The sequence below is a fragment of the Zalophus californianus genome, chromosome X (assembly GCF_009762305.2).
Source record: "Zalophus californianus isolate mZalCal1 chromosome X, mZalCal1.pri.v2, whole genome shotgun sequence".
Classification (NCBI taxonomy): Eukaryota; Metazoa; Chordata; class Mammalia; order Carnivora; family Otariidae; genus Zalophus; species Zalophus californianus.
In genome coordinates this window covers 999,126-1,011,970 of record NC_045612.1, presented here as the reverse complement: position 1 = coordinate 1,011,970, position 12,845 = coordinate 999,126, and the positions used below count along the sequence as shown (strand labels likewise).

The 12,845-nt window shown below is 40.0% G+C and overlaps 1 protein-coding gene, 1 non-coding gene and 1 pseudogene across 3 annotated transcripts in view; 1 reads left to right on the top strand and 2 right to left on the bottom strand.

Moving 5' to 3' along the window:
* The window catches only part of GAB3 (GRB2 associated binding protein 3), a 100,083-nt gene that overhangs the window by 26,819 nt on the left and 60,419 nt on the right, over nucleotides 1-12,845 (bottom strand). For both annotated transcript variants that reach the window (XM_027609687.2, XM_035725351.1), the window contains exon 4: nucleotides 12,149-12,603. In XM_027609687.2, coding sequence (XP_027465488.1) covers nucleotides 12,149-12,603 — 455 coding nt within the window. The remainder of the gene's footprint in view (nucleotides 1-12,148; nucleotides 12,604-12,845) is intronic.
* Nucleotides 2,753-12,061, top strand: LOC113931192 (annotated as a pseudogene).
* LOC113931604 lies at nucleotides 5,735-5,841 on the bottom strand. Its single transcript, XR_003522771.1, has one exon. It is a non-coding gene; the product is annotated as a U6 spliceosomal RNA (small nuclear RNA).

The following is a 12,845-nucleotide window of genomic DNA, read 5'->3' as shown; positions in this document are numbered from 1 at the left end:
AGTGAAGAGAAAGAGAAAACCAGTCTCAGAGATGAGGCCTAAGCCACAAGATTCCCAGGGAAAAAGAGATTCAACTGAAAATTTAATAAATGCCATTGAAGAAATGCCAGAAAACAGCTAAGAGAATAAAAAAGGAAAAGAATCACAGAAAAAAAATGGTTGAAATAGAAGACAGGCAAACAAGATGCAGTATACATATTTATTATTAGATTCCTCATAGAAGGAAACAATGGTACCAAACAATGGTATAGTACTAATATTAAAAACTATAATCCAAGAAAAAGTCCACAGATAAAGTAACACCTGACGCTACGTACTGAAAGGGCCCACCAAGTACCTGGATTAACTGGATGGTCAGTTTTACCCAAGATGGTAAATTCTATTACAACGGCTATATTGATAAAATGCCAGAATAAAAATAAATAAATTAGGGATGCCTGGGTGGCTCAGTTGGTTAAGCGACTGCCTTTGGCTCAGTTCATGATCCCAGGGTCCTGGGATCGAGCCCCACGTTGGGCTCCCTGCTCGGCGGGAGTTTTCTTTTTTTTTTAAGATTTTATTTATTTATTTGAGAGAGAGAGGGAAAGAGAGAGTACACAGAGGAGAGTAAGAGGGAGAGGCAGGCTTCCCGCTGAGCAGGGAACCCGATGTGGGACTCAATCCCAGGACCCTGAGATCATGACCTGAGCCGAAGGCAGACACTTAATCAACTGAGCCATCCAGTCGTCCCATTTAAAGAAATTTATTTTTTATTTATTTATTTTTTTAAGATTTTATTTATTCATTAGAGAGAGAGAGAGAGAGAGAGAGAGCACACAAGCACGGGGAGAGGCAGAGGGAGAGGGAGAAGCCGACTCTCCGCTGAGCTGTGAGCCCAACGTGGGACTCGATCCCAGGACCTGGAGATCATGACCTGAGCCGAAGGCAGATGTTTAACTGACTGGGCCACCCAGGTGCGCCTAAAATAGTCGGTTTTCAACAAAAAATTAAAACAGACACAAAGAAGGGGTAAAATAATGATCCATACAGAGGAAAAAAAATCAGTCAATAAAAACTGTCTCTGAAAAGTTCTAGATATTGGAATTAGCAAGAAAGACTTCAAAACTGCTATTATTTTTTTAAGAGTTTATTTATTTATTTGAGAGAGAGAAAGAAAGAGAGAGCACAAGCAGGGGGAGAGGGAGCAGCAGACTCCCTTCTGAGCAAGGGGCCTGATGCAGGAGTCGATCCCAGGACCCCGAGATCATGACCTGAGCCAAAGGCAGCCGCTTAACGACTGAGCCACCCAGGTGCCCAAAACTATTATTATTAATATGTTCAAAGAACCAAATGGAAACCATGTTCAAAAAAATTACAAGATAGGGGCACCTGGGTGGCTCAGTCGGTTAAATTGCCGACTCTGGATTCCAGTTCAGGTCATGATCTTGGGGTCCTGGGATAGAGCTCTGCATCAGGCTCTGCATTCAGCAGGGAGTCTGCTTCAGGATTCTCTTTGTCCCTCCCCCTCTTCCCTGCAAATGAATAAATAAATCCTTAGGAGTGCCTGGGTGGCTCAGTCATTAAGCATCTGCCTTTGGCTCAGGTCATGGTCCCAGGGTCCTGGGATCAATCCCCATGCCTGGCTCCCTGATCAGTAGGGAGCCTGCTTCTCCCCCTCTCTCTGCCCCTCCACCTTGTTCGTGTTCTCTCTTGTTATCTCTCTCAAATAAATAAAATCTTTAAAATAAATAAATAAATCTTTAAAAAAGTTATAAGATAATATAACAATGACTCATTAATAAAAAGATAGAAACTGGAAAAAAGCAAATGGGATTTTGGAGTTGAAAAGTACAATAACTACAATGTAAATTCACAAGAAGTCCTCAAGAGAAGATTTGAACTGATAGAAAAATCAATGAACTCCAAAGAGATCAATATAAATTGTCCAGTCTGGAAAAGAAATAATGAGAATGAAGAAAAACGAACAAAGCCTCAAAGACTTGTCACCATCAAGTGTACTAACATACATGTAATTAGAGTCCTACAAGGAGAGGAGAGAAGTGAGGGAAAAAAAGGAGGAAATTCTTTTGAAGAAACAATGGCAGAATACTTCCCAAATTTGATGAAGAACATTAATCTACAACTAAGAAGCTCAAAGAACTCCAAGTAAGCTAAACACAAACACATCAATACCTAGACACATCATAGTCAAATGTTGAAAATCAAAGGCATGGAGAAAATCTCGAATGCGGTAAGAGAAAACCAGCTCTCTAGGTACAAGAGAATCACAGTAAGATTAATAGCAGAGTACTCATCGGAAACAATGGAAAGCCAGAAGGTAGTAGAATTAGAAATTCAAAATGCTGAAAGAAAAAAAAATCTGTCAAACGAGAATTCTACATCCGGCACAACTGTATTTCAAAAATGAAGGTGAAATAAAAACATCCCCTGAGAAACAAAGATCGAGAGAACTTACTGCTAGCAGATCTTCCTTATAAGAAATACTAAAGGAAGACCCTAATACAGGTTGAAAGGGAAATGACACCAGATGGTAATGCAAACCCTCACCAAGAACTAAAGAGAATCATGTAGGGTAAATGTAAAAGACAATAGAAGTATATAATTTTCTCATTTATTCTCTTAACTGATTTAAAAGACAAATGCATAGAACAATAATACAAAACTTATTTGGGGAGAAGAGTCACTGCCACAGTTGCTGCCGCATCGGGGATTTCTGGCTCTTTTCTCGTCGCCTTAAATTCAGATGTCTTTTATGAATAATCAAAAGCAGCAAAAGTCAACGCTATCAGGCCAGCGTTTTAAAACCAGAAAAAACGATGAAAAAGAGAGGTATGACCCTACTCAGTTTCAAGACTGTATTATTCAAGGCTTCACTGAAACTGGTGCTGATTTGGAAGCAGTAGCAAAGTTTCTCGATGCTTCTGGAGCAAAACTTGATTACCGCCAACATGCAGAAACACTTTTTGACATTCTGGTGGCCGGTGGAATGCTGGCCCCACGCGGTACGCTGGCGGGTGACATGATGCGCGCAGATGTTTGTGTGTTCGCAGCGCAAGAAGACCCGGAGACCATGCAAACATTTGCTCAGGTTTTTGATAAGTCAATCAGGCGCAACAAATACCTGGAGAAAGGTTTTGAAGATGAAGTAAAAAAGCTGCTGCCGTTCTTAAGGGGTTTTTCAGAGTCAGAGAAGAACAAGTTGGTTATGTTGACTGGTGTTCTTCTGGCTAATGGGACACTTAATGCATCCATTCTTAATAGCTTTTATAATGAGAATTTGGTTAAAGAAGGGGTTTCAGCAGCTTTTGCCGTAAAGCTCTTTAAATCATGGATACATGAAAAAGATATCAATGCAGTAGCTGCAAGTCTTTTTTCCTGCCAATAAACATGGCGTTGAACACTTCACCAAGTATTTCACTAAGGCAGGCTTGAAAGAACTTTCAGAATATGTTCAGGATTAGCAAACCCGAAGAGCTTGAAAGGAACTCCAGAAAGAACTTCAAGAACAGATGTCCTGTGGTGATCCATGTAAGGATATAATTTTGTATATCAAGGAGGAGATGAAAACAAAAACAAAAACAACATCCCAGAACCCGTTGTCATTGGAATAGTCTGGTAGCAGAGCAAGCCATCAGTCCCTTGAAGCAATACAGCCCTCTACTTGCTGCCTTTACTACTCAAGGTCAGTCTGAGCTGACTCTGTTACTGAAGATTCAAGAGTATTGCTATGACAACATTCATTTCATGAAGGGCTTCAAGAAAATAGTGGTGCTTTTTTTATAAAGCTGAAGTCCTGAGTGAAAAGCCCATTCTGAAGTTGTATAAACATGCACATGTTGCAAAGGGGAGAAGTGTCTTCCTTGAGCAAATGAAAAGGTTCGTAGAGTGGCTCAAAGGTGTTAAAGAAGAATCTGAGTCTGAAGCTGAAGAAGGTAAGGTGACTGAATTTTGAAACTACACCCTCAGTAAAGTGAACAGGAGTTGTAGATAAAATGTCATGTCTCATGTGTCCTGGTTCTTGCATCTTCCTACCTCCCTATATCAAAAGCACGATGTAAGGGCTTTCATGGCAAATTTTCACTGTTTCTATGGTTACTGGAAATGTTGGGTTTAGTTTCTAAAACCAGGGTTTTTTTTTTTAAGGTTTTATTTATTTATTTGACAGAGAGAGAGACAGTGAGAGAGAGAACACAAGCAGGGGGAGTGGGAGAGGGAGAAGCAGGCTTCCCGCTGAGCAGGGAGCCCGGTGCGGGGCTCGATCCCAGGACCCTGGGATCATGACCCGAGCCGAAAGCAGACGCTTAATGACTGAGCCACCCAGGCGCCCCTAACTAAATAAAATCTTTAAAAAAAAAGATAAAAAAAAAGAAAAAGGACGTTCTTTTATATAACTGCAGTGCTTTTTATCAAATTCAGCAAATTCGATATTGATATAATATTATTATCTAATATAAGCAGAGAACTATCTGACTTTTTTACAAGTATGAACCATTGCATTGAATGGATATAGAATAATGTATTTAACCATGTCTCTATTAATGAACATTAAGGTTAATTCCACTCTTTCACAATTTTCAATCACCAACCATGTACACATATAATTTTTTACATGGGTAAGCATTTTTTTTCTTAAGATTCTATTTATTTATTTGAGAGAGAGCGAGCACGAGCAGAGGGGAAGGGCAGAGGGAGAAGCATGCTCCCCACTGACCAGGGAGTGGGGCTCGATCCCAGGACCCCGGAATCATGACCTGAGCCAAAGGCAGCCACTGAAGCGACTGAGCCACCCAGGTGCCCCATTTCTGTAGGCAAAATTGCCCTTCACAGGAGTTAAACCAATCTACACCATCTACCAAAATTACAAATACTATACAGTCCCCAAACACTGCTGCTGTCCCAATACTGTCCTTGAGAGCAACTGTAGGCTAAATTCCTAGAAGCGAAATTGCTGGGCCATAAGGTATGTTTCTACTAATGTAAAAAATCACCAAGATATATTCTTTTTAAAGTTTTTTAAATTTTTTATTTTGATCACCCAATGCCCATCACAAGTGCCCTCCCTTCATCCCCATCCCCTAGCTCACCCACTTCCCCTCTGCTGACCACCAGTGTGTTCTCTATAGTTAAGAGTCTGTTTCTTGGTTTGTCTCTCTTTTTCCTTTTGCTTGTTTGTTTCTTAAATACCACATATGAGTGAAATCATATGCTATTTGTTTTTCTCTGATTTATTTCACCTAGCATTATACTCTCTAGCTCCATCCATGTCATTGCAAATGACAAGATTTCATTCTTTTTTTCTTATTTTATTTTTAAGTGATCTCTACACCCAACGTAGGGCTCAAACTCATAACCCCAAGATCAAGAGTTGCATGCTCTACTGACTGAGGCAGCCAGGTGCCCTCATTCTTTTTTATGGCTGAATAATATCCAAGATATATTCTTAAGAGGAAAATCAATGGATACGGTAGAGTGTAAGAGTGCTACTATTTGCATTAAAAAGTAGATTATACATGCATATTTTCTTGAATATCCAGAAAATTCTCAAGAAGGATATGGCTGATAGGGAAAGAGCAAACAGGAGACAGAGGGGTACAAAGGAGACTTTTCATTGTATAACTTTTTGCTTTTTGGAGGAGGAAGAATCGGGGGTAGGATTTGAAACCAGAAGGGCCCTCAGTTAGGTAGTCACTTATCAGAGCCTGTTTCTTCACCCATAAACATTAGAAAAGGAAAGCAAAATAAGGAATATTTCATGAATTTGCCAGTCATCCTTGTGCAGGGGCCATGCTGATGTTCTCTGTATCATTCTAATTTTAGTGTATGTGCTGCCGAAGTAAGCACTAGGTACACCTTCTTATAATAGTGATTTTGAAATATAAATATTCCTTTAAAAATTAAATAAATGAAATTTGGACTCAAAATATGAGTTATACAGATTAGGCACAACCGAAGAGAGACTTCAAAAATTGAAAGAAATTACTAGAATTCAGTACAAAGAGATGAAAGATGTAAAAGAGAATTCAAGAAACATACAAGACAGAGTGTGAAATCTGTAATCCATATAACTGGACCCCCAGAGGAAAAATAGGGACAATGGAGAGGCAATATTTGAAGATATAGTAACTGTGAATCTATAAGCCACAAAAAGAATTAAAGTCATCCCAGAATGAAGTTAGGAGATGCCAGAAGCAATGATAAACTAGAAAAATACTTAATGTAAGTGAAACTTTAAAAAAAATGACCATAGGGGCGCCTGGGTGGCTCAGTCGGTTAAGCGGCTGCCTTCGGCTCGGGTCATGATCCCGGGGTCCTGGGATGGAGCCCCACATCGGGCTCCCTGCTCAGCGGGAAGCCTGCTTCTCCCTCTCCCACTCCCCCTGCTTCTGTTCCCTCTCTTGCGCTCTCTCTCTCTGTCAAATAAATAAATAAAATCTTTAAAAAAAAAATGACTGTATAAAATAATACCAATTTTTACCCTATGGGATTTAAAGATAGAAGTAAAATACGACATGGTATACGCAAATAATGAATCATGGAACACTACATCCAAAACTAATGATGTAATGTAGGTGATTAACATAATAATAAAAAAATAAAAATAAAAAATAAAATACTACATGGTATTAGTATATTAAGATGGGAGAGGTAATTAGGTCTAAAGCATTCTAATGTCTTTGTATTACGTTGGGAGAAGAGTAAGGATATTGATAAACTTCAGATATTAAATATGCATGATAAAAATGTAGAAGGTAATCACTAAAAGTAGAAATGGAATGTATAACTTCCAAATCAGGAGAGGTTAAAACTGAAAAGAGGTAAAAAACAAAACTGAAAAGAGGTAGCGAATTCAATTCAGAAGAAAGCAAGGAATGAGATTACATGTAAGAAATTTTGTACAAACAGGAAAAACAGAAACCACAAAATAAAATGGTAAAAATGAATCTAATTAATGTAAATACGTTAACCTTTCCAGTTAAAAGAGAAAGACTGTCAGACTAGATGAAAAATTTAAATAACAATACAAAAAAATAGCTGTATGTTTTTTATAAGAAACATATCTAAAATTTAGTCATGGAAAAGATGAAAGCCAAACAGTGAGAAAATATGTACCATGCCAGTACTAACCTGTTGGTCAGTATTTATTAGTAGTACTTAGTACTTAATACAGGCATAGCTATGTTACTATCATATAAAATAGACTTCAAGATAAAAACATTACTAGAGAGTCATGACAAATTGATAAAAGTTTCAATTCACTAGGAAAATATAAAATCCCTAAGCGGTATGTAACTAATAACATAGCTTTTAGTTATACACAGAAAAATCTGACAGAATTATAAAGGAGAAAGAGATACTCACTCTTCAATCATAGGGCTAGACTTGAACTTGGTAACTGCTACAATAAGGAAACAGAAAAACAGTGCAGATAGAGGAGGGATGAACGACATGATCACTGAAGAACTTGACCTGAGTCACCTGCATAGAATACCTCACTGAGCAATTTCAGAGTATGCATACTTTTCAAGGTATATTCAGATTATTCACAAAAATACCTGTGTATTGAGCTGCAAAGAAATCTCAAATTTCTAAGGACTGAACTAGAGGATGTTCTCTAATCAAAATATAATCAATGAGAAAAATCACTAGAAAATTCTCAGGTTTGGAAATTAAGAAATGCAGTTTTAAATAACACAAGGGGCAAAGAAGAGACCACAATGAAAACTAGAAAATATTTTGCATTGAATGAAAATGAAAATATGACATCTCAAAATGTGTGGGATGTGGCTAATACAGTGTTTACAGAAAATCTGTAGCCTTCAACATGTACATTAGTTAAAAAAGAAAGGCAGAAATTCAATAAGCCACCCATCCATTAAAAGAATTTAGGAAATAGGCAAATTACCTCCAAGGAAGTACAACAGGGGTCAGGAAACTTTTTCTGGAAAGAACCAAATAGTATTTTTTTTTTTTTTTACAACCCCTTAAAAGTGTAAAAACCATTCTTAGTTGGTGGGCTGTAAAAAAACAGGCTGTTGGTCAGATTTGGCCCATAGGCCACAGTTTGCTGACCCAAGAAGGAAAGACAGAATAAAAATATGAGCAAAAGTTTATGCAACAGAAAACAAATATACAACTGGAAAAAAATTCAACAAAGCCAAAATTTGTACTCTGGTAAGAAAAACAAACAAACACACAAAAAACAAAACAAAACAAAAACCAATGCAAAACAGGAGTGCCTGGCTGGCTCAGTGGGTAGAGCATGTGACTCTTGATCTCAGGGTCGTGAGTACAAGCCCCATTTTGGGCATAGAGCTTACTTAAAACAAAACAACTAGTAAAAATGATAAACTGCCAGCAAGACTGATTAAGAAAAACAGATGAAGGCCAACATTATGAATATCAGGAATGAAAAGAAGCTATTATTACAGATAGCAAGAAGCTGTTATAATCAATTTTATGACAATAAATTTGAAAAATTAGGAGAAATAAGCAGATTGCTTGAAAAATATAGAAAATCTGAATAGTCTATTAAAGACTAAAGAAAGAAACTAACTCCTTAATTTAAACATCTTTCCTCAAAGCAAACCCCATGTCCCAATGGCTTTTCTAGTAAATTTTGGCAATCAACTAAGGTAGAAATAATACCAATCATACACAAATTTTTCTAAAGAGTAAAAAAGAAGAAAACTTTCTAGTTTGTTTTATGAAGTCAGCATAACCTTTTTCTCTCCTACCAAAACCTGACGGAGTTATCAGAAGAAAAGAAAAGTATAGGACAATCTCCCTCAGAAACACAGATCAAAAAACAAGTTCAAAACATAATATGAGCAAAACAAATCTAGTAATTTATTTAAAGGATACCCTTTATGATGAAGTTGAGTTTATTTCAGGAATGCAAGGTTGGTTTGGCATTCAAAAAAAATCAACCAATAAACTTCCTCACATTAAGAGGATAAAAGAGAAAAATCATATGATCATAAAATGTTTCAACAAATTCAATATCCATTATGAGTTTTAAAAAATAACACTTGGCAAAGTAGGGTTATCAGAGAATGTCTTTAATCTACTGAATGGTATGAATGGTATCGACAAAAATCTGCAGGTTGCATTATAATGGTGAAATGCTGGAATAAGAAAAGGGTCCTTGTTATGACCACTCCGATTCAGCAATGTCCTAGACTTCCTAGCCCAAGCAGGGACAGGAGAAAAAGTAAATGAAAATATGTGTTATAAAAGATGAAATGCAGTTATTATTAGTATTTGCATGTGATATTGTGAACAAAGAAAATGCAACATAATCTCTAGTTTAGAAAAGCTAGATACAAAATCAAAACATAAAACTAAATTAATTTTTTAAAGATTTTTATCTCTATTAGACAGAGAGAGAGAGGGCACAAGGGAATAGCAGAGGGAGAGTGAGAGGCAGGCTCCCCGCTAAGCAGGGAGCCCAACGTGGGGCTCTATCCCAGGATGCTGGGATCATGACTTGAGCCGAAGGCAGATGCTCACCGACAAAGCCAACCAGGTGCCCCAAAACTAAATTAATTTTTATATAGTAGCAAAAAAGATATTAAAATACCATTGACAATAACATTAAAAAAGAATAAATACGTGGAAATATGTTAATAAGAGATATGCAAGACTTCACTAAAAACTATAAATCAAATTATAGACAGAAATCAAATAAGACCTATATAAATGGAAGGATATTTCCTGTTCACGAACTGAAAAACTCAACATTGTATGGATGTCAAATCTTCACAAGTTGGATTTTAGATACCATGCAGTCTGCCTCAAATCCCCAATATATTTGTGTCTGTATGTTTGGAACCTGACCAACTGACTCTAAACTTGGCCTAGAGGGGCGCCTGGGTGGCTCAGTCGTTAAGTGTCTGCCTTCGGCTCAGGTCATGATCCCAGGATCCTGGGATCGAGCCCCACATCGGGCTCCCTGCTCGGCGGGAAGCCTGCTTCTCCCTCTCCCCCAGCTTGCGTTCCCTCTCTCACTGTCTCTCTCTCTGTCGAAAAAATAAAATAAAATAAAATAAACTTGGCCTAGAATAGGCATGGTACTCTTTAAGAACAGATGGGAAGACTGCAAGACAGAAATGTCAATAATTAAGGGACTGTGGCATTGGTGCAGACTGGACCATGGGGCCCAATGGGAGAGAAAGCAGAGCTGAGAGGCAGACCTCCCCCACCATACACAGCATTTCCTTTATGGCAGAGGGGGCACTGGAGAGTGTTGGGAATTCGAGGGCCTTTGCAGTCGAGGGTGCTGGGTCACTGGACAGAGATCCATGTGGACAATAATGAACCTTGACTCCACTCTGCTGTCACACACAACCATCGATTCCAGGGAGACCTCAATGGGGAAGGCAGAATAATCAATTTGATGTACTCCCTCTGCTTTATTGGATCCATTTTGCTTCTATCCATCACTATCATTTTGGGTCTTTGTTTCACGGCCAAAATCTGTTTTTTTTTTTTTTTAAGATTTTATTTATTTATTTGACAGAGAGAGACAGCAAGAGAGGGAACACAAAGAGGGGGGAGTGGGAGAGGGAGGAGCAGGCTTCCCGCGGAGCAGGGAGCCCGACGCGGGGCTCGATCCCAGGACCCTGGGATCATGACCTGAGCCGAAGGCAGACGCTTAACAACTGAGCCACCCAGGTGCCCCAAATACTCTGTTTCAATGAGTTTCATTTTGATGAGACTTTGTTGCCTTCATGTAAAAGAATACAACCTAAGTATTTCAGGTCTGTCTTGAAATTTTAAATTATGTCAATGTTTTATTCTTCAATTTGAGACCTTTTTAAAAAGATTTTGTAAGTGGGCACCTGGGTGGCTCAGTTGGTTAAGCGACTGCCTTTGGCTCAGGTCATGATCCCAAGTCCCGCATCGGGCTCCCTGCTCGGCAGGGAGTCTGCTTCTCCCTCTGCCCCTCCCCCCTCTCATGTACTCGCTCTATCTCATTCTCTTTCTCTCAAATAAATAAATAAAATCTTAAAAAAAAGAGATTTTATAAATAATCTCTACACCCAATGTGGGGCTTCAACTTACAAACCCCAAGATCAAGAGTGGCATGCTCTCCCGACTGAGCCAGTCAGGCACTCATTCAATTTCACTTTCCAAAATCTGCTGACATACTCTTTCCGTTTTCCCCTTTTGCCCAATGTTCACATGTTAGCACATTAGGACCCTTTGTGTACTCAGCTATACTCATCTCATCGAGGTTGGCAGAAAGTAACGTGTAAAGTTCGCATCACTAGGGGCACTGGGGGGAGGTCTCTGCCAGAATGCCTTAGCTCCACAGTCAGAATGAGAAACTGACACAATTTGAAATGGGTTTGTATTCCTTAAACTTGCAGAATTCCTTTAAGATATGACCTTATAGGTAGCAGTGTGGGAGTGATTACATTGATCATATTTGGTTGGAACATTAGCGGGGGGTGGGGGTGGAGAGAGGGGGAGGGGGAGAGAGAGAGAGAGAGAGAGAGAGAGAGAGGAGGCAGCAAGGCGACCCCATTAGAATAAACAGCTTTACAGAGAAAAGGCAAAAGAGGGCTCCAGGAGGGCATGCCAACAGACCTAGCTGATAGGGCTGGGTGAGAATTATCTTAATGGTGACAACTTGGTAAAAAGCTGTATCACTAGTGGACAGTCAGCTAAACCTGGAAAGAACGCGTCAGGTGCGAGAAGGAAGAGGGCCGACGGGACTGTTGGAAAAGAAAAGAGCTATGGTCTCTACCATCACACCTCTCACTATGCACGTGAGAGCCAAAGAATGGAATCTGGCTGAACGGAGGCAAAATATGTCACCTTCTGTACCGAGTGGGACCCTGAGTGACTCTAAACAAACACCAGGAGCTTAGTCTCAGGTAGGGAGCCCATCACATGGACAGAGGCATGGCTAAGGGACAAGGGCTCTGACTTCCTTCAGCGGCCACAGGGACTTAAGTATCTCTACCGGTGGCCAGACCTGAAGAGGAATTTCGAGCATTCAGGCTGTGTCCTTCCACCAATGGCCTGGTCCTACTGGAAGACCAGCCTGGCTTGAGTCAGGGACACTTGCAATGTCCTCATGTGGACACAAGGAGTAAAGAGGAGGCAGGCTTCACTCTCACTGTCAGCATCCAACACTTACCTTTCCAGGTCCTCATGTTATCTAAACCGGAGAGAGAGATTCTTCTTGGTGCCATAGTGCACTCTGGCTTCTTGAGCTGCTTCTCTGGGCGCCGTTCAGAGAGATGGCTTGGCTTCGGGGGGCGGGGAGGTGGCATGTTGGACATGATGTCTAGTTCTTTTGCCTCATAGGGCAAGGAACCTTGGTTTTTATCTACCTGAATGGTGGAATTTAAGGAAGTTTCTGGCAATGGTGAAGAACAGTGATCCCTGGTTGGCCCATTGATATCTCTGCTCCATATCAGGGCAGCCTGAGGCCTCAGGGAAGGCGCCTTCTGAGAGCCACTCCCATGGCGTGAGGGGTAGGCCAAGTTACTGGGGGGCACGGGCTGCAGGCAGTCAACAAAAACGTCATCAAATGAAGTCTGTTCCAATGAGCGGTCTGAGTTTGACCAGCTATCACATCTGGTGGGCAGACTGGGGAAAAAAGCATATAAATGTGACTGAAATGGAGCAAGTCCCTGGCAGAAGTCAGAAGAAGAAGGCCACCTATCCATGATAAAACCCATGCTGGCCTCTTTCCCATGCTTCCACATTCCCTCCACAGCCCTCACCAATCCCTGGATGCAGGAACCAATGGTTTGTTGATTTTTGTCATCCTATTGGTGTCAGATACATATGAAAACTCAAGGTTAGACGTGAAAGCCACATGCATGACT